General features: G+C 41.2%; 1 protein-coding gene across 1 annotated transcript in view; it reads left to right on the top strand.

Annotated features, from left to right (window-relative positions):
- LOC115768688 (homeobox protein vnd) overlaps positions 1 to 16,346 on the top strand; it is a 42,698-nt gene extending 26,352 nt beyond the window's left edge. Inside the window, exon 7 of the mRNA XM_030713374.1 lies at positions 16,320 to 16,346. Within this exon, the coding sequence (XP_030569234.1) occupies positions 16,320 to 16,346 (27 nt within the window). The remainder of the gene's footprint in view (positions 1 to 16,319) is intronic.
- Positions 16,347 to 26,944: the final 10,598 nt, after the last annotated feature.

Genomic DNA, 26,944 nt, shown 5'->3' with positions numbered 1-26,944 from the left:
AAAGCAAAAATGGAAAAACAGAAGAAAAAAAAGCGTTAAACAAAAAAGATAAAAAAAAAAAAAAAACAAAATATGCTAAATGTGATTTAATTTAGTTTTCAAATCGATTGCAAACAAAACAAGTGAAAGTTGAACAAAAAACGCAAAACACAACAAAAGGCTTTTTATTGTTTAAGAAAAGTGTTTTTTTTTTTTTTGCCCTAAAATTAATATCGTTTTTTTTTTTGGCCCACGTTTTTTTTTCTTAACTCTAGTACACTTAATTAAAAATTAGTATATATATCAATTGACAAGTTGTGTTTATTGTCATCGAATCGTGTTTCACGTAAATCCGTGAATCCGTGAATCCGTGAATCCATGTACATAGCGCACGCTTTCGATTCGAGTAGCGCAGCATTCGGCCACGCCGAACTGCAAATACCCTTGCAGAGTTTTGGACCCCAAGCATAAATGTGGCCTAGAAATCCATGTGTATATACCAAAGCGCGGGGCTCTGACTAAACAATTGGCGGTGGAATTAGCCGTGGAATTAGAGGTGAAATTGAAAAGTGAAATTGAATAAAGTGAAATATATATGAAATATTCTGTCTGTGTTGCCACAGCTCAACTACTAACATTTTCACGCGTTCAGCGGAATTCACTTGCGTTCAATTTCACGATTGCATCTGCACAGATCGCCAGATTAATTAATAGCATAGTTTAACGGAAAGTATTAATCGAATATATTTATTGTAAAATTTGTTTAGTTTTTCGAAAAGTTTTTAACTTTAATTTTCAATTTACTTAAAGCTGAACTCTTTTAAAGGCATTACACATTTCATGATAAGTCCCTCTCTCTCTCTCTCTCTCTCTCTCTCTCTCTCTGCAGGGGTATAACACACACACACACACACGCACACACACACTCACGTAATTAATGCAATACAAATTAAAGACAGCAGCTGCATCTGCATCTGAGTCAGAGACACAAATCAATTGCAGACATTCTCTTTATGATGCAGCTAACACTTGATCAAATTAGTTAATAGTATCACACGCACACGCACACACACACACACACACACACACACACGCACAAGTGTTTCTCTCTCGCTCTCTCATTTTCTAAAAGCTTACGCAAAATTGTCACACGAATTGCGCATTAAAATAATTAACAACAACAACAACAACAACAACACAATAAAAAAAAAAAATATGCAAATATACAAAATACACAAATAACATATAAATATATATATGAAAGTTAGATGGATTAAAACGAAAAACATACGATATAAATACAACTTAATTACAACAAAAATGTGACTTTTCTTATTGGAAGGTGTGCAAACATTAACTGGCATTGCGCGGCTCAACATTTTGGCAAACTTTCATCAATCGGCTGCTTAAAAGTATGAAATTTCAGCTTTTTTTTCAAATATAAATTTAAATGTTGCCTTTGAAATTAACGGCTCGTTCGTGTATAACAGTTTACAAGCGCCATCGTTGTGTCATTGTCGCTTGTACAGTCTGGCAGCACAGGCACAAATGCCTGTGCTATCACACATAGGTGGCGCTAAACATGCATGCACATATATTGAGGCATAGCTGGCGCCAGTTGCACTTATTTATTACACAATCTTGCATTTACAATCAGCTTATGCTATTAATTATTATTGTTCAAACTTATAACTATTTCACGACAAAAAAAAAAAAAAAAAAAAAAGCAATGGCAACCAAATTTATGATTTGAAAATAAAATAATGGTTTGTATGCGCCGGGATTCGAACTGCACTATCAAATGATCTGTTTAATGTGGTGCAGTAGCAGAGCTAAGTAGAATTGAAGGTGGGTTAGTGTAAGGCGTTGAGATGCACGTTGTTCTTGAAAATATTCCAAGCCAACAGCCGTGGGTTCAAAGCCAGCTGTGGGAGGACGATAATTTAATTAATAATAATAATAATATTACGTTTCTCTTCTTTCACTACTCCCCACCGGTTTGTGGAATTTACTACCATTTTTCTCCCACCCTTTGGCCACTGTCTCAATCGATCCTCTCTTCTCAAACGTCGTCATCTCTGTTGTTGTTGTTTCTCTCTTCCTTCTAACTTCTACTACACACTCAAACACCGCCCCGCCCGCCACCCACAACCACCCGTACGACGTTTACGAAAAATTTGATATATACATACATAAATGAACCCCCTAACCGCCACGCGCCGTTTGTCCATAATATTACAAATGAGCGTACCAGTGTATACACATACATTGAATTTAGGGGGATATTATATAAATTTCTCCGCAGGAAGCCGGGAGTAGTCGTTAATACCTAGACCTCCCGGTGCCAATCGCAAGAGAGAAACAAACTAACTAATATATATATATTTTTTTTTCATTTATTTTGTTTTTATTTTATTTAGTTTAGCTAATTTTACGATGTGTGTTTTTGTTTGTCATGATTTTTAATGTTTAAAAGCAGCCTTGAAAATACGAGCGCGAGATAAATAAGTAAACTAAAAATTAAAAACTGTAAATTAAAAAACGTCGAGTGTCATTTTCATTTGTTGACTTTGGCAAAATAGCGCATAAATCAAAAAAGATGCGACGCGGCGACGTAGCCCCCTCTCCGCAAGACCCAAGGGACGTAGATACTTCCGCGCTGCTGACGCACTATATACAGATATAGATAGATATATGTTTATATATATATATATGTAGCTAGATATACGAGCACATGCCTTGGCTCTCCTGTGACACAGATGCGTGCGTGCGCCAAGAGTCAAGTGCGTGGGCCTGGGACCTCGCTGGCCAGCTGCCAGTGTGTACATTCTGTGGATGGATATGTGTGGTAGAGGAGGGTGCGGGGAGGCTGTGTCGTCTGCGGCCGTGTGTCGCTAATCTGTGTAGCATTATAAATTGAACCGATCTGGTTGCGTGCCATCATTTATTTGCCAGACTGAAGGGCAAGGGCGACACATGTGAAACATAATACGCAAAAGCCCAGACAGACACAACATTTCATTTCAGTTCGTAATCGCCACAAAACAATTGAAACAAGTAAGTGGTTCTATTCGGGAGCTCCCGACTAGGGGATACCTTTAACCCTATTAAACCAACACGAAATTTAGTAGTAACAAAAATAAGTTTGAAATAACCTCACAACAAACAACCACCACCAATCATCACATCACACACCACCACCTGCCGCCGTCTCTCTCTACTCAACAACCACAGAAAAAACAACTTCCTCGACAGGGATCGGAACTCGCGACGAACTACTCCACTTGCCACCGCCTCTACTCAACAGCCACACTAGTAACTGAGTATTAATGAGAAAAATACCAATTAAAATAGTAGCTATACTCAACGGCCCCAGAAAAAGCACCTTCCTGGACGACAGGGATCGAACTCGCGACAAACTACTCCACTTGCCACCGCCTCTACTCAATAGCCACACCAGTAACTGAGTATCATAGAGAAAAATACCAATTAAAATAGTAGCACAAAAAAAAATATTAATAAATAAGTTTCCTTGGCGATGTTCGAACTCACAATTAACTAACCACCGGACTACTTGCCGCCGTCTATACTCAACGGCCACAGAAAAAACACCTTCCTGGACAGGGATCGAACTCGCGACAGACTACTCCACTTGCCACCGCCTCTACTCAACAGCCACACTAGTAACTGAGTATTAATGAGAAAAATACCAATTAAAATAGTAGCTATACTCAACGGCCCCAGAAAAAGCACCTTCCTGGACGACAGGGATCGAACTCGCGACAAACTACTCCACTTGCCACCGCCTCTACTCAATAGCCACACCAGTAACTGAGTATCATAGAGAAAAATACCAATTAAAATAGTAGCACAAAAAAAAATATTAATAAATAAGTTTCCTTGGCGATGTTCGAACTCACAATTAACTAACCACCGGACTACTTGCCGCCGTCTATACTCAACGGCCACAGAAAAAACACCTTCCTGGACAGGGATCGAACTCGCGATAGACTACTCCACTTGCCACCGCCTCTACTCAACAGCCACACTAGTAACTGAGTATTAAAGAGAAAAATACCAATTAAAATAGTAGCTATACTCAACGGCCCCAGAAAAAGCACCTTCCTGGACGACAGGGATCGAACTCGCAACAAACTACTCCACTTGCCACCGCCTCTACTCAATAGCCACACCAGTAACTGAGTATCATAGAGAAAAATACCAATTAAAATAGTAGCACAAAAAAAAATATTAATAAATAAGTTTCCTTGGCGATGTTCGAACTCACAATTAACTAACCACCGGACTACTTGCCGCCGTCTATACTCAACGGCCACAGAAAAAACACCTTCCTGGACAGGGATCGAACTCGCGACAGACTACTCCACTTGCCACCGCCTCTACTCAACAGCCACACCAGAGAAAAATACCAATTAAAATAGTAGCACAAAAAAAAAAAAATAAATAAATTCCCTTGGCGATGTTCGAACTCACACAATTCGAACTCACACAATTAATGTGTTTCTTAACCGATCTTTATGAAATTTTGTACAGTATATCTCATTGTATATAGAATATTTGTGTATTCTCAAAAAGTAAATTGCATTAAAACTGTAGCTTAAATTGGTGGGCAATACAAGTTGGGTTATTAACTCGATTTATAGCTTCGTGGTGGTAGAGGGGAAGTGGCGATAGGCATAAAATGTAAGATACTTTATATGAATATACTATTCTAGAGTAAACATGTCACTTTTGGTGGCTCTAGCTCTTATTTACCCAATTGTCTAAGAAAACAGGCTTTCGATATCGATTTGTATCGGTTACTTGGAAACGGAGTAAGTTATCAATTATCGGAAACAAACTCGATCTGCGCATGGACTAGGAGGGCCTACAGCTAAAATTTCTCTAGCGCTTATAGTTCCTAAATTTCTTGCGTTCAAACATACGGATGGACGGACAGACAGACAGACGGACGGATAGACAGACGAACATGGCTATATCGACTCGGCTATTTTTGCTGATCAAGAATATATATACTATATGGGGTCGGAGGTACTTTCTTCTGCCTGTTATATACAATATGCCCGCTTAGCCAAGCTTAGCCAAGTTTCAAACCGGTGCGTCCAAAACTTCAGCCTGGCTTGCCGGCAGCTTAAAGCTCGCAAAAGCTCACTTGTGCACTGGGTGGAGGACGGCTGGATGGAATGCGTCCCTTTACGATTGCAATTAGTTTCATGTTCCCTATTTAACATACATATGAAATCAGTTAACATTTATGTGATATTTTAAAAGCACACTTTAAATAGATGTATAAACAAAGAATTCTTTTATTTATATTTTATGGTAATAAGTCTTCCTGGCTTTGGATTCGGTTAATGAACCCGGTTTTACACATCCTTAAAACCGGGTTGGGTTCATGTCTTGGCTTGTCACATATTTTCCATTCTTCATATTTTATAATTGCCTATTCTGCTGGCAATATTTAAAGTTGAACATTTCTATAATTTATTTAAATAAATTGCTTTCAAATTGCTTTAAAATGGTTAAAATGGTTAAAATGTTTAAAATATGTTTTAAATGTTGTTCGAAAAGTTATTAATGTGGCCCGAAATTGATTAAAGGTGCATTTAAACGGTTCAAATGGTTTAAGAACAATTCGAGACGTGTTGAAAGATTTTCAAAATGCTAAACAAATGCTTTTCAACGGTTATGTAGCTGGAAACGGTTAAAAGCTTACTCAAAATGCTCTCCAAGTGCTTGCAAACGGTTAAAGCCTTCTTAGTACGTTTTAAATGTTGTTCGAAAGTGTTTGAATGTGGTTGAAATGTTTTAAAGGGTTTTCAATACGTTTTAAACGGTTTGAATGTCGTTGAAAAGTGATTGGGAATGCTTTTAGTGTGCTTCCAAACGGTTAAAACGGTTAATGTATGTTTTGAAACGGTTTGAAAGTGATTCGATATCGTAAGAACTACAGTTTTATGGACACATTAGCGAAACTCTTGCTAATTAGTTTGTCTTTGTGCACTCGAGCGAAAAAGTATTCAAATCCGGCCACGAAATTAGCTATTTGAACAACTGAGCAATATCCAATTCGGTACATCGAATGGGTTCGGGGTGTGAAAAGATGTGCGAGCGTCGAACATATGTTGAACAGAATTGCGCTATTCGAATTGGCTAAAAATAAAATGCGATTTGAGCCATCAACGCTCGACACTTGCAGCGTCTGTGCGGCTCGTGCCCCCGCCTGTGGATGCGGCTGTAGCTGCGGCTGCGGTTGTGGCTGCGGCTGCTGCAGGCTGACTAATGCGTCGAAATGTGAGAAAAATCGGTTTGCGTAAAATAAAATAAAAAACAAAACTTAAATGAAATGAAAAATGCGCGGCACATGCCACCAATTCACAACACAACACTCATAAAATAAAAGCCAAAAATTAAAAATCGAAAAAATCAAAAACAAAAATAAAAACAAAAACCAAACCGACCAAAATCGACAAAATGCCCCGCAAAGTGTCAAAAATGCGTCAAGATCAAAGCGAGCTACAAATTTCACCGCCAGTTGGCAAATGCAACGATAAATTGGCCACACACACACGCACACACACATACACGCACTTATGTATCTATATATACCTGTAAACATGCTCGCATTTGTATGCTCTTCAATAGGGTATTTTCTTTTTAAGGGATGTACCTGTCCCACAGACTATATATAACCGGATCGGGTAACTGTCATGGGAACAATCGGTTGAATCGGTTATATGAACTAATTTGTTCGTTTTTGAGGTCAAAGATATATCAGTCCTGATTAAAGTAGACAAATATATTGATTATGATTGTTATTCTTAAAAATCTTATGGAGACTAGATCAGAATATCATATACTATACACATATACTGAGGCATCAAGGCTGCATAACCGTTTGGTAGCGAACCGGTTTGAAGCGGGAAAATGAAAAAAAAACATGAACCGAATCCCAAGTCGAATTAATTACTCAAAAAGAAGCAGCCGAATACGATATATAGATATAGATATAGCTCTTGAAATGGATCGAGAAACCTAGTAGAGAAGTGTCCGCTTAATAGAGAGGCCTTGAGACAAAGGGTTTTCACTGTACATATAATTATAGTTTCAGTTTTTGCTGAAGTTAGATTTTGCATAATTATTACGACCACATTTATGCATTTGGCAAGGGTATTCAAATATTCGGCATTTCACTTTCGATTTCCTTTTCTTGGGAAAATTCGGTTTTGTTTTCTTACAAATTGCAATTTGTGTTTGTACAAGAAATTTTGCTGCCTGCTGTTGCCATATGTCCAATGCAAAATCACATATACCACAATGCCCCCCCCTCCCCTCTCACCCTCCTCGCATCGCCTGCTCATGCAAATTCTCCAGTTCTGCGGCTGAGTCAAAAGTGAAATGCTCTCCTCCCTCCCCCACACAACCCCAGAGACCGCGTCGCGGTTTGCTCTTGTCTTTGTTTTTGCCTTGGCACTTGCCACTCCAGTGCACACACACACGCACACACACACGCACACACACACGCACACACATATGCACACACGCACTCATACACGGTTTAGGGCGGGACTGGGCTGGGCTGGGCAGGGCAGCTGGGCCATTCATGCCACAAAGGAGTCGTTTAATGCATTTAAATGGGCTCGATTATCGAGTTGGCAGCACCGCCAAGAAATGCCATATGGCGCATTTGTCAGCTGTCAATTCGCATCGAGTGGCAACGCTGCGCCCAATGAACCTGTCCGTCAGATCCCCTGATGCAGCTGTACGCAATTCCATCTCCCAAGTTCAACTTGAGAACTCTCTCTCTTTCTCTCTCAGATCTCTCCACACGTAAGAACTTATTTTTCTAGGGTATCTTTGGCAGACTCTCAAGGCGTAGTTAATCTCTCCACTCATGACACTCCTTCTCTAGGGTATAAATTGATATACCTTTTGCTAGGGTTTATTTAACAGCCTTGAGTAAACTTTATTTTTAGAACTCTCTCTCCCACTCACGACACCCTTTTTCTAGGGTATCTTTAACCGTCTCTCTTACAGATCTCTCCTTTGCAGATAGTTCTCTTCTAGGTTACATTTATGAGCACAATTTTAGTCATGATACTCTTTTTCTAGGGTATCTGTGGCGTAGGTATTCTCTAAATTCAGATATCTCCACCCAAGGTACTTTTTTTCTAGGGTATATTTAACAGCCTTGATTATACTTAAAATTATGATCTCCCTCTCTCGCTCTCTCCTAGAACTCTCCACGCGTGGCACTCTTTTTCTATAGTATATTTAAAAGCTTTGGGCACGCTTTTATTTGAGAAGTTTACGTCAGATCTCTCCACTCATTTCCGATATTTTTCTAGGGCAGCCTTTAAGTCTCCAATCGTGACACTCATTCTCTATGGTATAAATTGAAAACTCTACCGCAGATCTCTCCACTTCTAGGACATATTTAACAGCCTTGAACCTTTGTTTGAAATTCAGATCTCTCCACTCGTGACACTTTTTATTCTAGGGTATATTAAGATCATTATCTCTCCCTCTCCCTCTCTCTCTCTCTCTAAGATCTTTCCTCTCGAGGCTCTCCAAATGGATTCAGTATTGCCCACAGCCTGTTTTCATATTATTCCTGATTTTTATGCGCATTTTATGTAAATTTCGCTAAAATTAGAAGTCTTAATTTATTAATGTGCCTGCTCTCTCGCTCCTATTAAAGATCTAGCTCTCTCCCTCTCTATCTCTCCGACTCTCTGCCTTTGGCAATCGTTCGCATTATGGCAAAAAAAAAAAAAAAAATAGTAATAATAACAAAGCAATAATCAAAACATTTTAAGCGCCTCTCAAGGCTGACAAGTCGAGCCCCGGGGCCAAAGGGGGCCAGCGTATTAGTTGGGCGTATGCCTGAGGCGTCTCAAGAGGGGGGCGGATAGCGGGTGGCGGGTGGGTGGCTGCGACTCGGCTTCGTGCACACATAAATGCGCTACAATGTCTGCGGCCATAAGTGGAGCCAGAACTATTCGCACAGACACAACAACAACAACAACAATAACAATAACAATAGCAACAGCAACAAGCGCAACAAATTAAACAATAATAAAAAGCTGCCTGGGTCAGGGCATGGTCGAGGGGGGCTTGGCAGGGGTAGCGGGATGGCGAGGGGGGATACACACACACAAAATAAACAAATGACAGACAACAAATTGTAGAGCGTCGTCATTTGTTTTGTGTTGTCTGTTGTTCTCGTTATACCCTGTAGCCCCAAAAGAAAAACCTGAAATGGGGTATGCACAAAGTGTCGCTAAATATGCGACAGATGTGTCAGCATATATACTTATATAGATATAAGTAAGGCGGAAATAAGTCCCTTTAACTCACTTTCTGCAAGTACAGGGTATCTTTAGGTAATTATTCTTAGATTATATTTGCCAAACTGAAATCTACAATGTTCGTAAGCACGCAGCTGGCTTGGATATGGGTTAGTTATGCAATAAGTTAAGCATGCCTTAAAACTGAGTACAGGGTATCTAATAAACGATCATTGCTGACTAGAGCGTGTAGCAAAACTGTGCCTTGTTTTCATGTATTAAAAATTAAGCTCATTAATGTGTTTGAACTAATGGAGGCCGAATACTGCTCACAGGGTATCTGCCAGTCGGTCCCTTGTCGTTAAGGAAGGAAGCCTATTCGCAATGAGAAAGTAAACAAACTGTTGATCAGCGCCAAAGGACTTTACAAGATAGCCCCAAGACTCTATATAAATATATATATGTGTATATGTATGTGTATATATATATTTTCAAACTGAACAATCTCGGGAACTATAGCAGTTCGTGCAATCAAAGTTGGTATGTGAATTGCCATATACCAGACGCTAGTTGAACTAGCTTTCAGTGTTAAATAACGCCGTGCACTTATTGGTTATATGAGAGCACATAAATCTAGGCAGTGTCAAAAATTAAATGTTCCTGCATAGTCTATATTCATATCGATATATAGATAATTCTACTAACTAACTGTTAATGCTAACTAATTTTTCGACCGATCTCGAGAGCTTTTGGGGAATGGCAGACCAATATTGCATGTTTTACATATAAATGGATTTATGGATTTAGATAAATCATAGATTAAATTGGATCTCAAAATATTCATATACCCTAATATGCCTAGATATATGCAATGTCTGAGACCCGAGTTATATATGCCTTGCAACTGAATCTTTTTGATAAGTTTTTGAATTTCGAATCAAACCATGTTTGGCACAAGAAATAGTTCGATTCGGGGCTCAAATTGGTGTATTAAATATAATTAATTAGAGAGAGATTAGTTCTTATATATAATACTACACTAAAAATTGCAGTAAATGAAGTAAATGCATTTAAATATTTGTAGGACGCAAGTTTAATTGTAATTAATTAGAAAACATTTAAAGAATCTAAAAGATGAAGAATTTTGTACACATTGTACAGGGTAGCGGCGAGTCGAGCATGCTCAAAGTAGAACGCTTCAATATGCTTTTATTGTTGTTGCCTGCGATGCTAGAAATCATTGTTGTTGTTGTTGTTGTTGTTGTTGTTGTTGCTGTTGTTGTTGCTCTCGCTATAGTTTTGATTAATTAATTTCCTGACTAATTCCTGCACAATGCGCGACTCGCTGGAGCCGCAAATGTGCCAAAAAAAAAAGTGACAGAGTAGATAGAGAGCGAGCGAGCGAGAGCGAAAGGGAGAGCGAGAGCGAGAGGGAGAGAGAAGAAGCGGGATAGAGCTTTGCAAATAAATTGCAAAATGTTTTCTATGGCGTTTCGCATTTTTGACTTTTTGGCATTTTGCGTTTCACGAAATTCGCAGCGAATTTTTTGTTTCCTATTTTCTTCAGCCCCTCCACCCCTCCCCACCTCCCCTCTCCACACCAAATACTAAGTAACTTCATTAGTGGCTCGACGGAGATCTCGCATGGACGCAGCTGCTGCGGGGGTACGTTTTTTGGGCATTCACGATCACCTGCCCCTTATCAAGTGCGGTCAGGGCGGGGGCGGGTGTGGAGGGGGCGGGGCACAAACAAAAGTGAGAGCACTCGATGGGGCTTTGTGTCCGGACACGGATAAATGGCTGTTTTTGCTGGCCTGCTAATAACTAAATTACATATTGTTAGTGCTCAAACAAATCCGATCTTTGTATAAATAGAAAGAGAGAGAGAGGGAGAGAGAGAGAGTGAGGGCGAGAGAGAGAGAGAGAGAGAAGAGCTAAAATCCTATAAACAAAAATGACAATCTTTAAATAATCAAGTCTGAAACAGCTTCAGGGTAAATAAAAACTTGAATTCATGAAACTTACCAAGAACCAGATCTTAAGCCCGAATAGAACCGTGTTTCTTACAAAAAATGGTTCAGTTAACAAAAAAAAAGAAATTCTTTAAAATATTACAATTTTGTTTTGGATTTAATAAAAAGTATAAATCAATTTGTATAAGCAAATAAAGGCAAGTTAATACAATTAATTAATTTCATACAAATAAAAATGATTTGATTAATTTAGTTTGGATTAATTAGATTATATATTGAATCTGGGAATTATGGGAAATCAGACATGTGGCCAGACATGGGTTTGAACCATCAGAAATGTTTGTTTGGCTTCCAGCTCTAATATCTATATTGCTATATGTACCTGCTATATGTATTATATTATATTTATGCATATATATTGCTTAGATGTGAAAGGTATTTCGATAAATTGTTATTGCTTGGCTAAGCTACTTGTCAGTTGGCCGGTTAAATCAAGTCTGATGGTCACAGCTGGGCTGAATCTCCTGGATAGAGCGTGTGTCTTTCTCATCGATAACTTTTCGATAAGCATCCGATAAACGATAAGTGTCGATTTGTAGGTATCTCACATGCCACAAAGTTTAAGCTCGCGTAGAGCACAGATTAAATATAGTTTAACATAAAGATGCCCTCTCTCTTCTCTCTTCTTCAAAAATTCCATTCCCTTCTTCACGTCAAAATGGACAGCTTTTGAAATCAATTTGATTGATGGTTAATGAATGAATCGATAGTTAATACGGGAATTATTTAACACTCTTTTAAGTGTTTCGCATGTTGCAGCATGTGTCCGTTTGGAGAGTTTAACTTCTTTGTGGAGGGCTTGTCAGCACACAATGAAGCTTGCAAATATCCAAATATTCGCTTTCTTCAAGCATTAAACACAAGACGTTGGGTGCGAATTGGGCATGAGTCATGAGTTTCAGGTTAGATTTGTGAATTATTCACTTTTGGTTCTCGCTCTCTTATACTTGGCTGGTGTCAGGTGGGATCAGTCAGCGAGAAGCTTCTCACTCATTCACTCATTTTTTCTTTCTCTCCACCGGAAGAAGCAGCCCGCCGACCAAGCTCCTTTCAGACTGTGACTCATAGGATAGTCGAAGCTTACTTTCGGGTAAGCTATGTTATGCTAGGTGGCAACGCCAAATATGCGTTACTTCCTTCCTTTTCGACAGACCTAGTAGGACCTAGTCGACGCTCTCGATAAGGCATATTCCCAGCTGCACTTTGGTCTATTGCAAGCCCCAGAAGAATATTCGGCGGTTCGCTTTTCGGTTCGAACCAGCTTGCTGCCTTCAGGTCAGGTTGTTAAAGCCAGCCTTACACATGCTTGACAATATGCTCTGATTAAAACCTTGGTTTATCATAAATGTAAAACATGTTTCTGTAACAAATCTATTTAAACCAAATTAACTTGTCAAAAGTTGGGCTCGGTTCGGCTTTCGATTCGTTCGTTTTTTATGGCTTATATCAAAAAATATAAAATAAAATTCCGAGCTCAAATCTGTTTGGTACAAAACCGGTTTGCAGCCATGCTTGTAAGAGCTGAATTGTAGGTTAAAAGTTTGGTTAAAGAACTCTCCTGCTATAATATTCCACTATGTTCGAGAGTCAAGGAAAGTACAGTTGCCGCTTAGTTTTTTTTTTTCAATTCTTCTTTGTGTCGCATACGTAAGCGTTTTACTGGCAAGACTGCTGTAAAAAAAGAGCCCTACTCATTTGATAATTAGAAGCAGGTTCGATTCGTTCGGTTCCTAATTTGTTTAAGAATAGATGTCAATACTGTAGCAAAATCCAACAGCCCACATAGTTAGACACTTGCTGCGCTAACCTACCACTGTGTAGGCAGAGATTCTTGGCATATTGTGAGTCAGAGCAGCAGCAGCATTAGCATTAGCATTAGCATCAGGCATTGTGTGGCTCGGGCCAAGCGGTCGACGCGGCTGCTGTCGTCGCAGACTGATTGGCTGGAGATTCAGCTGCTATTAATAGCTGCCAGCCAAGCTGTTGGAGGGTGGTGACTGCGGGGGGGGGGTGGCAATTGTCGGACCCCATGAGGAGGAGTGTTGCGCATAGTGTTGGATAGTTGCAGGCGAGTTTATTTATTGAATTTGTATTTTTCTGTCTGCCTCTTTTTTCTTTTTGAATTGTTATTGAATTGGCAATTGGCTGTCGCACTAACTGAAAGATCAAACAAGTGTGTGTGCACACACTCACACACACACACACACACACACACACACACACACATACACGGCGAATGCTTCTATAAATATTTGTCCAACTAACCGGCTGTCATGGATATTATTGACGACGCTGCGTTGACTCATGCGCAAATAACTTGGCTTATTAGAAATTCAAAGCTGCTCGCCTCTAAATGCGACAACCCCCCTCCCCCCTCCTTCCCTTACACCACACTCCAGGGTACGCCATGACTCTCCACCTACCCCTCCAGCTCGCTGCCGCACCTCGACACAGCCCCTCCCCAGACACCAACTCCTCGGCCCCTGCTGCTGCCAAGAAACATGAAACCAGCGTCAGTTTTGGGACTGGGCTAGGACGGTCAAGAGGGGGCAAGCGGAGGTGCATGGTTGGGAAAGGGGGTGGGGAGGGTAGGGGACTGCCTCCGAGCAGGGACCATTCACATGCAAATGAGCTTAATCAAAAACAGAGCTGCCAACTGTTGAGCGGCTTTTGGCCAAGACCAACGGCCAACTGCCAACTGGCAACCGCTGGGCCCAGCGACAAGCGACGGTCGACGGCCAGCAGCTAGCGGGGCGGGGCGGTTGGGCGGTGCGGGGCGCTGCGTTCGGGGCGTGGCGGGGTGCTAATGAAAAAAGCAAAACAGTTTAATCACAAAATATTTGAATTTGCATATAAATTATCATTTGTTGCTGTTGTTTGCTTCTTCTTCTTCTTGTTCTTCTTTTTGTATTTCAACAACCTCTATGCGTATGAACAAAACAAAAAACAAATAATCAGCTTACATTTGTTTTTTTTTTTTCTTATTTTTGTAAAAGTTTTTGAACACTTCTAGAAATTGATTTTCGCCTCAGATTTGTTCTCTGATATTTGTTTTTGCGTTTTGAAATTTGCGCAAATTGTAAAAATCATAAAAACCAAACTCGACTCGCTCATTTGCATTGCCTTTAAGACAGGCTTCCGAGGCGTGGGCGTTGCAGAAGCTCGAAATATCCATATGGAAACTATATATATATGAATATATGTAAATGGACACTTGAATTTCGCTTGGCCAAACATGTTTTCTGGGCCAGGCACATAAAACGCATTAGTTGCCGTGAAAGTTTCTAGACTCTGCCTCAATTCAGCCAAAGTCGCTGCCATCGCAAAACTAATCTGAGCCCATTCGCGGCATTCAAATGTGGGCTTAGCCTGTCGCCAGATCAAATCTGAACGTTTTTTCGGGCAATCTCAGTCAAACCGATCTCCCCTTTCGGATTGTCTGTGCCTAAAGTATATATATTCCGGATCAGCATCAACAGCCGAGTTGATTTATATAGCCATCTGTCCATCTACGCATCTGTCCGATATAGTCTGTCCTTCTGTCCGTCTTTTTCTATGCAAACTAGTCTCTCAGTCTTAAAGCTATCCTCTTGAAACTTTGCATTGGTCCGTCTTCCTGTTGCAGGCAGTACATATATCATGTCATATATGTCATATAGCTGCCATAGAAAAGATCTGTCAACAGTAGGTATGGCAAAATATGGGAAACATGCCGCTTCACTATTCGCACGTATCTGCAAAATGGAAAAGTGCATTGAATATTCGGCGTGCCGCAGTAAATCTTACTCTCTTGACCTTCTCTCGACCCTTTTAGCTTGTAAATATTCCAAAATTAAAAAAAAAAAGTAAGGGAAATCTACAATCATTTGAGTAATACGATTGTTGTTTAATAATAACGCGTATACGCAGCGTTTGACCGGGAAGGCATTTCGCTGGCATGACACAGCATGGAAAAAGCCGAAACAAACGGAACCATTATTAAAAAAAATCATGATTTAATGCCAATGCAATCTAATCAACATGGACTTTTGAACGTATACCCCGTACTGCCCCCAGCCAAGGCCGAAGGCGACCCCGCGCCGAGGGGCTAGTCGCAAATATCAGCCTAATTGCGATTGGCCACCGATAAGCGTCGGCTGCGCCAATCTGTGGCACGGCCAATGCCGACAGGCCGAGAGGCCGAGATCCGACTGGTCTAAGGGTCCACCGTGTGGCTCTGTAGGATCTATTGGGCACTTGCTGCCCAGTTTATCGCTTTGTTATAATTAGCAATTACAACTGAATGTCTGCCAACGGCGCCGGCATTGTTTGCAGCTATCTACACGGGGCGCTTATAATTTATTGCCCCAAGTAGTTGTAGCTGTGATCGCGGCGATCGCGAGCAAGTATCTTGAATTTATTAGTTAATTGAATTAAGTAATTATTGCTATTTTGAACAAATGACTTCACATCGTTAGCCGAACGACTGAAGCTCGTCGTTCGTCGCCTGTTCGCTCATCGCTCATCGGTCGGCTGATCGCGTCGCTTGAGCGATCGCTGTCAACCCCATTGGCCGGCCAACTGGCTTTGCGGTGGGTGGAGCCAAACCGAACGTTGAGTCAGTCCATAATCAGTCTCTCCCACAACTATATTGTAATCGGTCCTAACATAAATCTATAGAGACCTGAGTCACAGATTTATTATCAAGCTTCTGACCTATCATGTCTTGATCAGATGTGACTAAGATCCTCTATTGGGATCTTTCGTTCCAAATGCCAGTTTACAAGATCATGCAGATCGACTAATTATCTCCCACAACAATATTGTAATGGATCCTAACACAAATCTACACAGATCTGAGTCACAGATTCATTATCAAGCTGTGATCTATCAGGTCATGATCGGCTTTTATATTCTGACGATCATATGACTAAGTTCCTCCAAGTGAGTTCAGTCAAATGTATTTCTTTCCATGATCATGATACATCAAGATCATCCCATTATCTTCCACAACTAGATTGAAATCGATCCTACAGAGACCTAAGTCACAGATTCATTATCAAGTGTGTGACGCCTCAGGTCATGATCAGCTGTAATATTCACTCCATGTGTGCTTAATTCAAATGTCTTTCTTACCAAAAATATATTACGCTACATATCAATTAAGAAGGAATTCATCCGAGAGCCTTGATCATGAAGATCATCTCATTATCTTCCACAACTATATTGTAATCGATCCTACGGAGATCTGAGTCACAGGTTCAATATAAAGGTGTGACCTATCAGTTCGTAATCAGTTTTTATATTCTCTATTTGAGTCACAGATTCAACATGTGGGTGGGGCTTAGATAGATAACCGGTTCAGGTCGTGTTCAATTTTAATATTATGATCACTTTTCCTAGAAGGGTAGATTCTCCCATTGTGATCAGTCAAATATTTGCTGATCTTTAGCCGAATTGATTTTCCAACTAATGAATCAAATCGCAGTCATGAAGATCGGCTTCTCATCTCCCACAACTATATTGAATTCGATCTTTACACAAATCTTCAGAGTTCTGAGTCACAGATTCATCATGTGGGATCAGGCCGTCTTCGGCTTTAAAATGATAATTGTTCTCTGAAAATAAGATTTGAGGATTCAAGGATTTAAACCAAGATACATGATCATATCCATCATTACTTACTTATCTTACCTTACCCGATCGCCTTTCCTTTCCACTAATTCCATGTTATACCATTAGCTAATTGCCATACAGATCTGACTCACAGGTCTATGATCAAGCGGCATACATATTAATTTCAAATTCCCGTGTTTATCTTGTGCAATTTGTGTTGGTTCTGCCTGGACCGTATTTGCTGCAACCAATCTCTGACTTTCGTTTCCAGCAACCTGTCAGCCTTGTAAGCTTTTATTCAGTCAACCGTAATTAACATATGGCTTAGTCAACAGTCTGGAAATAGGCTGCTTCAAGAGCTGAGCTAAGCTGACACAATTTAGTCGAATCCAGAAGTGGGTGGAGCCATCGCAGCTCAAGCTAGGTCCTAACGGACTAATCTTTTCCATAATAGCCTGGTTGCTGACTCTAGAGGCACTTCTAGATACACTAGAAATCTACAGATATAAATATATCTTTCCAGCATTTTCAGCAGATATTTTACAGATATCCATCAGATAATTAAACAAGTATTTATAGGACAGCGAAACATATGACAAATTATTTTCAGATACACAAGTTACTTTCAAGTATCTTTAAGGTCCACAAGTATCTTATAAGTATCTTATAGATACCTAAGCATCTTGGCAATACATTCCGGACACTCACATATCTGACAAGTATTGTTTGGATACACAAGTATGTTTTATGTATCTAACAAGTATCTCTCTGTCATCTGAGTAACTTTCTGTTATCCAACGTTTCAGATACTTGAGTTACATACAATCATCTATAAGTTGCCAGAGTATCTGACAAGTATCTGGGTAGATCAAGTATTCTATGTACTTAAATATCTTAGCAGATGCCTTAGTATAATTCATTGAACAAGTATCTTTCACTTTCACAGATATTCAAGTATCTTACAGTTACCCAAGTTTCTTTCACTCTCTACGAGTATCTTTTAGATACCCAGTTAACTCAGAAGTTCCAAGTTATTTAGCAAGTATCTTAAAGATGCAAAAATATTTTAAAAAAATATCTGAAAAATAAGCAAGTATCTACAATGATCGTGAAGATAAAGTCATATTTCAGATGCTGAAATGCAAATAAGTATCTGTCAGATACACATGGCTCCTGTAGATACTTAAGCTTTTTTAAGATGTTCAGGTATCTATCAGATGCGCTACTATTATTTAGATGTCAAAGATTCTTTTGGATGAACAAGTATCTTTCAGATACCGAAACATCTTGTAGCAAACTTAGTATCTTTCAGATACCAAGTATCTTTTAGTGAATCCGGCATTATCCAGCTAGCTTTTCATATTCTCTATACCTTCCTTAACCTTCGCTTGTTTAATAAACTTTCTATTTTCCACAAATACGCTGAAAATACGCTCAACAAGTCATAATATTCTCCATAAATCCTTTTTTCTCTGCCAATTTACAGCCCTATTGTTGCTACCTAATTGACTCAGCTGTTTTTTTGAACTAACTCACTCTCTCTCTCTCTCTCTCTCTCTCGCTCTCTCAATGTCTTCCTCTTAAAGTGGAAGTGCAATCCAGTCATCAATGTTGTTGTTGTTGTCGTGCACATAGCTCGCAAAATGTAATCTTTATTTAATTTAAAGTTCACTTATAGGTTGAGGATATAAAATGAATCATTTTAATTGAGAACATTCCGGAGCATTTCCAGAACTGTAACAGCAACAACCAAGCGCAGGGGCGTCGTCAACTGCAAAAAGGGGGGTCTTATCATTTGAATACAATTGAAATAAACGATAGCATGTAAATACTAGAGCCTGCTGTCGGTAGAGCGGCCCGTGGCCAACTGTGACCACTGCAACCCCCCCTGAGCACGCCACTGGACTGCGAAGCATTTCAACCTTATCAGCTGCTACGCAAGTACAATTCCCAGCCACACATACCGAATGTTGAGAGCTGCTCGCTATGTGCGAATATACATAAATACACACACACAAACACACACATATATATATGTATATGTATATATATATATATAATGTATATAGATGTGTTTGTGTGTCTTGTGCGTTGTCTGTGCCGCGGCGAATATCAAACGGGTCGATCTGCTTGGACTTGAGACCACATTTCGCAGTGGCGTTGTGTCAATTAGACGGGGGACGGGGGTTGAGGTGCGGGGTGCGTGCGTTAAACTAGGACTGCTTGGCTTTTAAGTGGCATCCCACGCATTTGTTGACGCCATTAGCCACATGCCGAGGGCCAAATCACATACGCAAATATGCGGAAACCTTGCCACCGCCCCCCCCCCCCTCTCTCCACTGTACCGCGCATATCGACAAACAATAAAACGAAAAGGAAAAGTTTTTGTTTCGGTCTTGTTGTTACCTTTAATAAAAAGGCGACAGGCGGTGCGCCGCGTGTGGAAATGGGAATCGATGTGGAAATGGAAATGGAAATGTCCTGTGCCGTCCTTCGAGTGTGTGAATTAATTGCGTAGCGCACGCCCGGCTGGCGACCAACTGTACACCGCCTGTGCACAGGCAAAGCACGGGCACCCCCCCCCCCCCCCCATTCCCCCCCTGTGCCCTGCGCTTGGCCATGCCAACTACCTACGCCCCACACAATAAATGAGTTTATGTCCTAGTCCAAGCGCTGGCGTCGCCGGCACATCCGCTGTCGACACTCCGCCTACCGCCCAACGTCCCCCCTGGTGTCCCCCCGGCCGCCTGACCCGCTGTCCTGCTGTCCTGCTGTCCTGCTGTCCGCCCGTCTCGCAGAGTCCTCGCAGCTGGCTCTGTGGAAACGCGTGTTGCTTTTCGAGCACATAAAACTGGCGCCAGCAGTCTGCACACAAAATGGCGGCCCACTTGGCCTGGGGCTACAGCTCCAGCTCCGACTACAGCTACAGCTACAGCTGCCCACCCTCCACCCTCCACCCTGCAGCCCCCTTGGCATTGTCGCCACCGCCTACCGCTTTATTATACAATCGTAATTTCGTATCGTAAAAGCGGGCGTCGAAAAATGTGAAAGAAAGTTTTCGTGTTGCGTGCAGGACCGTCGACTCTGCCTCTGCCTCTGCCACTGCCGCTGCCTCTGCCTCGGCCGCTGCCTCTGCCAGCGGTGACAGCGCGCGCGGGGTCAAGGCAGAGCGGCTCCGTGGCAAACAAATACTTGTCAAACATTTCGTTAGGAACAGATTGAACGATTCGAGGCGTTAATCAACAGCATTTGAATTTAGTTCAAGGCACCGAAAATAGCTTGGAACTTGGACTTGAATAAACGCGCATAGATACATTTTTGGAGGTGCAAATCGAGTGTGGGCTAGACCATTATATGGCTATGGATACCTTTAAGTTGGGTCTGGACCATTATATGGCTATGGATACCTTTAAACTAGGTCTGTTAAGCTCCAAGCGAAATGGCCGCTGGGCTGGACTAAAGGATGGCTATGGATACCCTTAAGTTGGGTCTGCAGGATCTAGTAAATATTTCTATATGAAAATACATACATATACAAAATGCTCGCTGGGCTGGACTAATGGTTGGCTATGGATACCTTTAAGCTAGGTCTGCAGGATCTAGTAAATATTTCTATATGAAAATACATATACAAAATGCTCGCTGGGCTGGACTATTATATGGCTATGGATATCCTTAAGTTGGGTCTGCAGGACCTCAAACAAAATGGTCGCTGATTCGCTTCGACTCGTTGCGTTTCGTAGAGCTGTTTTTTCACATGCCTTAGCCCAGGTTTAGTTTCTCAAATATTCTTAAAAGTAAGTATCTCGTTCTCTTGAAAATATTTGCAAAATCTAATTATTTTCATAAAGTCTATATTTGTTTTCTACCCAAAGTTGTCATCTGCGCTTTATGTTTAGATATAAGCAATGTATGGGACCCGAGTAATATATATAGGTTTTGCCCATGCCCATAAGTACACACGGGGTATATAGACTGACATAGATATAATGGCAAGCCAAGTATCCAATTATAAAGCACAAAAGGTTTGCCTTTTGCCGATAAACCCTCGCAGCAATTAACTATTATATTGAGCAAAGCTCATTAGGAGTGGAAAACAGCTTAAATCTCAGCTAAGTTCATTTCAGTGAGTTGAGAGAGAGGAAGAGTGTGTCAGAGAGAGAGAGAGAGAGAGAGACTGAGAGAAAAGCTGAGAAAGCGCGACTGCCAAAAAGGAAATCGGGTCACCAGTTGCAGTTGTTCGCGCCGTGTTGTCAACTCGTGTTGTTGCTGTTGTTGTCGCTGCTCTAGTTCAGGTTGTTGTTGTTGTTGTTCTTGTTGCTGTTTGTCTGTTGGATTTCGTGGCAATTGAAGTTTATACGGGGCGACGACGCTGGCGACTGTCTGACTGACAGACTGGTCGACTGTTTGACTGTTTGACATGCGCCCTTGGTGGTTCCTCTGGCGTCTGCCTCGATATTGGCGGCGCCTGGGCGCCCTCGTGTTATTGATCCAGTTCAAGCAATGCGATTTACTCGCCATTTTTTCCATGAAAAAGCCAACAACGACACGAAGAAACAAGAGTGCTCCAGTCGGGCGTGTTCGACTAGCAGATAGCCTCATTTTTATGAGGCTACTATACGCATCTATGCGAAATGTGCTCCTGATTAACTTGGATCCTTTAAGGTCGATCTTAATGCCATTTTCTGGCATACTGAAGTGTGCATATGCCAAGCTGCAGGGCTCTTGCTTTGAGTATTAGCTTTTCTTTTCAACTCTTCTTCTCCTAACCAAGAAGCGAAATATTCCACATGTCTGCTTCGACTCAACTCGTCCGCCTGATCAAGAATACATAGTTATACAGGGATGTTGCCTTCCATTTGTTACATGTATTTGCACAAAGCCATTTGCCCATTTTGAATGGGTTCAGGGTATGGGAAATGAACCGAAGTGTAACCCAAGCTGGTGGCTCTCCTTTGGGGCAAGGTGGTGGATGTGTGTGCGGCATGCAGCTGGGCACAAGGCCGGAAGCGTTTTACTTGCGTGTTGCTGCCGCTGCCCACAGACAATAATGTTTGCATTGCTATTCAGAGTAGTTGTTGTTGTTGCAGTTGCAAGTTTTCGCCCTCGCTATTTGATCGGTTGGATTTTCCGCTGAATTGCCGCGTACTCATAAAAGCCACAACAAGCGATAGGGCAACCCGACAGCTTTCGTTATGAATGAGAATGCTCAATGATTTAATTTGGTGCCGCTGATACTTGAACCTACCCCCAACCATCCGACCAGCCGACCACCTTCTGGCTCAAGTGGCTCTTATCGCGGTGGTTACGTGTGGGAACTGTCGCTGCTTTGCGCCGTAAGTAGCTAGAAAACTGAAAGAAACCAACAGCAAGTGGAGATTACTAAGTGGGAAGGTCGCAATTGCTGGGTCCTTGTATGCCCCCTAAATGAGTTTTTAATTGCAAATATTGCAAACATTCATGTTGTCGAGCCACAACTAACGAGTGCATGAATGCAGCGAGTAAATAAACTAACGAGTGCGTAACATAATTACGTGTTGTACTTGAGGCCAGTTCATTTGAAAGCGAGTAGAAAATGCAACAAGTACAAATCTAGCATGAGTAGAAATGATCTATCGACTAACTAAAAACGATAGTTGGGATGAAAATAAGTTAGGCACATAAATAAGAGAAGGTTTCACAACTGCATAAATGACTTCGATTAACGAGTAAAAAGGAGCTAGCGCTGAGGAGAAACAACAAAGTTTAGTGGACATAAATGAACATTGTTACAGTTAAATAAAGCTTAAGCAAAATGTAGCGAGTAGCCTTGATCAGCGAGTATTTATAAAAAATGTAGCGAGCGAATATTTGCAACGAGTAGAGTTGAAAACTTAGGCAAAATGTAAAGAGTAGCGAGTGTTATGTAGCGAGTTAATAAGCGACTAGCCAAACGAAACTAATTTAGTTCTATTTAATACTTGGCGGAGTTGAGAGCGAATATAGCCCATGACTCAGTTAGATTGAGAAATGTGGGGCATGTCGTTTCGGCATTATGAGAGAACTATTTTTACTGTTTCGCAGAATTGACAAGCTCGACGATAAAATACTTGTGCATGGGTCAGAGCATTTCCTATGCACTATCTAAGCAGAAACTAGGCGGCCAACCGAATGAGTACGTTCATGTTGCGGCCCGTATGCAGTTGACAGCTGCGGACAGCCGTCGACAGGTGGCGCTTTAAGCCGCTGGCCAGCCAGTTGGGATATGCATACATTGTATGCTGGCATGTACAATTTCCTGGCCATTCCTAATAGATATTCTATATAGTACATACATAGTTTGGCATAGTCATTCGCATAGTATTCAACCCTCCCCCAAACAAGCGATTCACATTTTATGGCTTTGCATGTGCCATAAAAACGTCGCGTGCATCTTTGCATGGCCTTTATAAAGATGTGATGTGGAGAAATGGCAGCGTGTGCGGGAATGGTAAATGGGGGGGGCAGGGAATCCATTTGCAATGCCTTACAATGTGGCACATTGTGCCAATTTCGTATAGAGACATCGGGCGATGTCTGCATTTGACACTTAACCTTAGCCCTGGCAGTTCTTTGCCTTGTGTAAGCCGATCAGCAAAGCTGTTAACTAGTCGCATAGCCCAATACCAGATCACATTTGCATAACAAATCGAGGTTCGGCTGCGAGGAGTCGTGTTCGCTGACAAGCTAATCGCTGTGATTAATGTGTTTGCCAGCTTTGAATTTGATTTGACTATTCTGGCATTTGCCGTCGCCGTCGCCGAGATCTAATATAATAATCAATAATCATATGAAATACTTGACTCTGGGACAGGTTGACCGTCGGCCGTGTCATTTAACCCGGGCCAACCCGCTGCGACTCATTTGACAAACAATGCCCCCAGAGCCATGTCTCGTTTTGTTGCTGGTCAATGTGTTAATCTTTCGAACATTGCTTTTCAATTTCTACACTTCTGGCTTCCTCACTTCACCCCCCCCCCCCCCTCCCCTCTCTCGCCCTCCTCACATCCTCTGCTGCCGATTGGCATGCGGAAAACGAAAAAACGCCAAACGAAAACATGCCAGCGTGCTAATCAGTGTTGAGTGCGCCCAACTGGCAGATACCCTAGAAACCCTGTTGATAGTTATCCCAAGATTAGTAGAAGCTTAAGCAGCTATAAGTATAGTAGAGCCTACGTACTAAATTTCAACTCTCAAAATGCTTTAGTTCCCGAGTTCATATAGTTTTCTCGATTCAAGCTGAAGCGCTGGTAGTTATCATAAAACTCTTGGAGTTCTGGGTATACCGCTCTAGTTCCCGAGCTCGTATAGTTTGTATCAAGAACCGACATACCAAATTTGATATGTCTAACTTATATAGTTCTCGAGTTCATACAGTTTGTAATAGAACTTTTTTCGATTCAGGCTGAAGAGCTGGCTGCTTTCACAAAGGTCATATATTCAATTTGCTTATGCCTGCTCTCACAGCTCGCGACCATCTCAATGATTACAGGGTATGACAAAGGCAGACGCCAATTCCAGTAGCCAGCGGTCCAGCGTGACAACCGTGACAATATCACTTAAGCTCTCGATCACTGAAAAATAGTTGAAATTCAGAATAAATGAGGAAAAGAATCGTGCATTGTTTATGATCGCTTTTGGCATGCCCTATGCCTGAACAACCTGTAGCTGTACCTGCAAAGAGCTTGAGGCCGGAGGCTGGAGGCTGGAGGCATGAATACGGCGCAATTTGGTAGCTCTGCAGATCTTTGTCTTTGTTCCCTGAACAAGCAACAAATTCGTTTCCAATGTAAACAACAAGCTCAGTTCGACAACAACAACAACAACGACAACCGTTGACACGGTGATCTGTCAAAAATTTCGGCAGCTCGACACTGGCCACACTGCGTATACGTAATTTGGCCCCACCCCCGCCAGCCTTGCGACTCGAATTATTGTCGACAATCGAGCTTCGTGTGTGTTCCCCCCTCTCTGTCCCTCTCCCTCTGCAACTGGCCCTGCTGCTGCTGTTCTGGGCTGGGGCACAGCTATTGTTATTGGGAGTTACATGGTAAACAATTCAAACATTCCTATATATAGTCGAAAGCGAGGGGTGTTCGAGGGGCTTGCGTGATGGAAAGTTGAAGTTCAGATAGACTAAGCCAAGTTCTCAGGATGTTCCCTTTAAAACAATTCAAATATTCCCATATATAGTCGAAAGCGGGGGGCGATCGAGGGGCTTGCGTCTTCGGGCGTTAAGGCTCAAATGAGCTTAGCTAAGTTTTCGGGTAGTTCCTTTTATGAGAAGAACTTTGTTGGTGATTATGACAATGTATGGATATCTAGTTCAATCCTAATCCTAGGTTAAAGAAACTTGATTTTAATGCACATACAAGTGAAAAAAAGGATTGTCAAATTCAGATATGAGATAGCTTTCGAATACTGTATAAACTCAAATCAAATCATGCCAGGAATCTTATGAATGTAATAAATATATCTTGCAAGACCAATAAAAGTTTCCAGTTCCTCGGTTCAGGGTTCCAATGTCTACCTTAGGGTTTGTCTCGTAATGCTCACTATTTACTTCAGATTTTGATTGCAACCTTGATTCAATATATATTTTTTTCCGTTTCCATTTCGAAATCCACAATTTCTTATATTTACACACATTTATTCATCGAGCTTACCTTTTCTTTCATAGTATGTGGATTATGGATAATATATGGATAACATCTGCTTTATCTAAAGTAAGAAGTAAGTAATCAAGATAGATCAAGAGTTAACTCGAATCGTTTTGAAGTCTGGTGAATTTTCTCTGATCAAAATATGATCACAGCCAAGGTAGGGTATATGTTTGCTCCTCAGCAAGATCAACCCCATTTGGCATTTCCGGATATGAGGAAGAGGAGAGATGAGAGGAGAGAAGGGAGGAGAGGCCTGCTGGCAAGATGGTTGCTAAGCCTCGACTCGGGTCGAGTCGGAGATCGCGGATCGGAGAGTGGAGTGGAGATCGCGGATCGGAGTGAACAGATCAATATGCAAATGCGGCACTTAAATAAAAACACGCTAATTTATTATAATTTTCATTTTTTGTTTGCATTTTATGTGACACTATTTCAATTTGTAACTAATTATTGCCCACAAAGTCATTTTGGCACGCACACAGACACAGATACACACATTTACATCTAGATATGCATATATAATATATATATACATCTATATAGCTGACAATTTATTGCAATGCCGCGCAACCGAAACGAAACAAATCGCACCGAACCAAACCGATCGAGCCAGTTAGGCGAGCGACGGCGGTTGTGTAGGGTATTGCGGGGTGCCCAACCGGGCGTATGAGTAACAAAAGCTATTAAAAATTATAGTCGCCCATTTAGCGAACAGCTCGTGGAAGCTGTCAGCGGCGCGGGGCAGCTGCCACTGCTGCCTACTGTTAGGCGCATCAAAGGCGACCCACAAACGCTTCGATACCCTGCCAAACGGGGCATGCACACTAGCACAGCACATTGGCCACAGTGCAAATATTTTGCCTAAGCCTGAAACTAAGCTCTAGACAGGCAAGAAAAAAGGTAAAAAACCTTTAGTTAAAAAGTACATTTTATTTATGTCAAACAGTATTATTTGCCAAATAAGTTAGCTCTTACCATGAGGGTTTACTGTATATTCAACTGAAATCTTTGGAAGGGAGACTGAAGCCAAAGTCTAGGCGCACAAGCTTAACCCTACAACAAGGCATATTAGTTCAGCCTAGCCTAAATCCTTTAGTCGGTATATACTACATATATGTATATATGTGCATATATATAGTATGTATAAGTATATAAGGGGCGCTTATCTCTTATCTCTCTCTTATCTCTTTAATCTAATCCAGACCGAATTCATTCAAAATTATGGCTAAATATTTTTTTACTATATCAAATATGCTTATACTATTTTATTATACTTCATATTTTGATATGAATATACATTTAAATAAAAATATTCCAAGTTTTCCGCAAGTCGCAAGAGAAGATC

Source organism: Drosophila novamexicana, unplaced genomic scaffold (assembly GCF_003285875.2).
Source record: "Drosophila novamexicana strain 15010-1031.04,08,12 unplaced genomic scaffold, DnovRS2.1 tig00001939-arrow-arrow-pilon, whole genome shotgun sequence".
NCBI classification, from domain to species: Eukaryota; Metazoa; Arthropoda; class Insecta; order Diptera; family Drosophilidae; genus Drosophila; species Drosophila novamexicana.
This window is presented reverse-complemented; position numbering and strand designations above follow the sequence as displayed.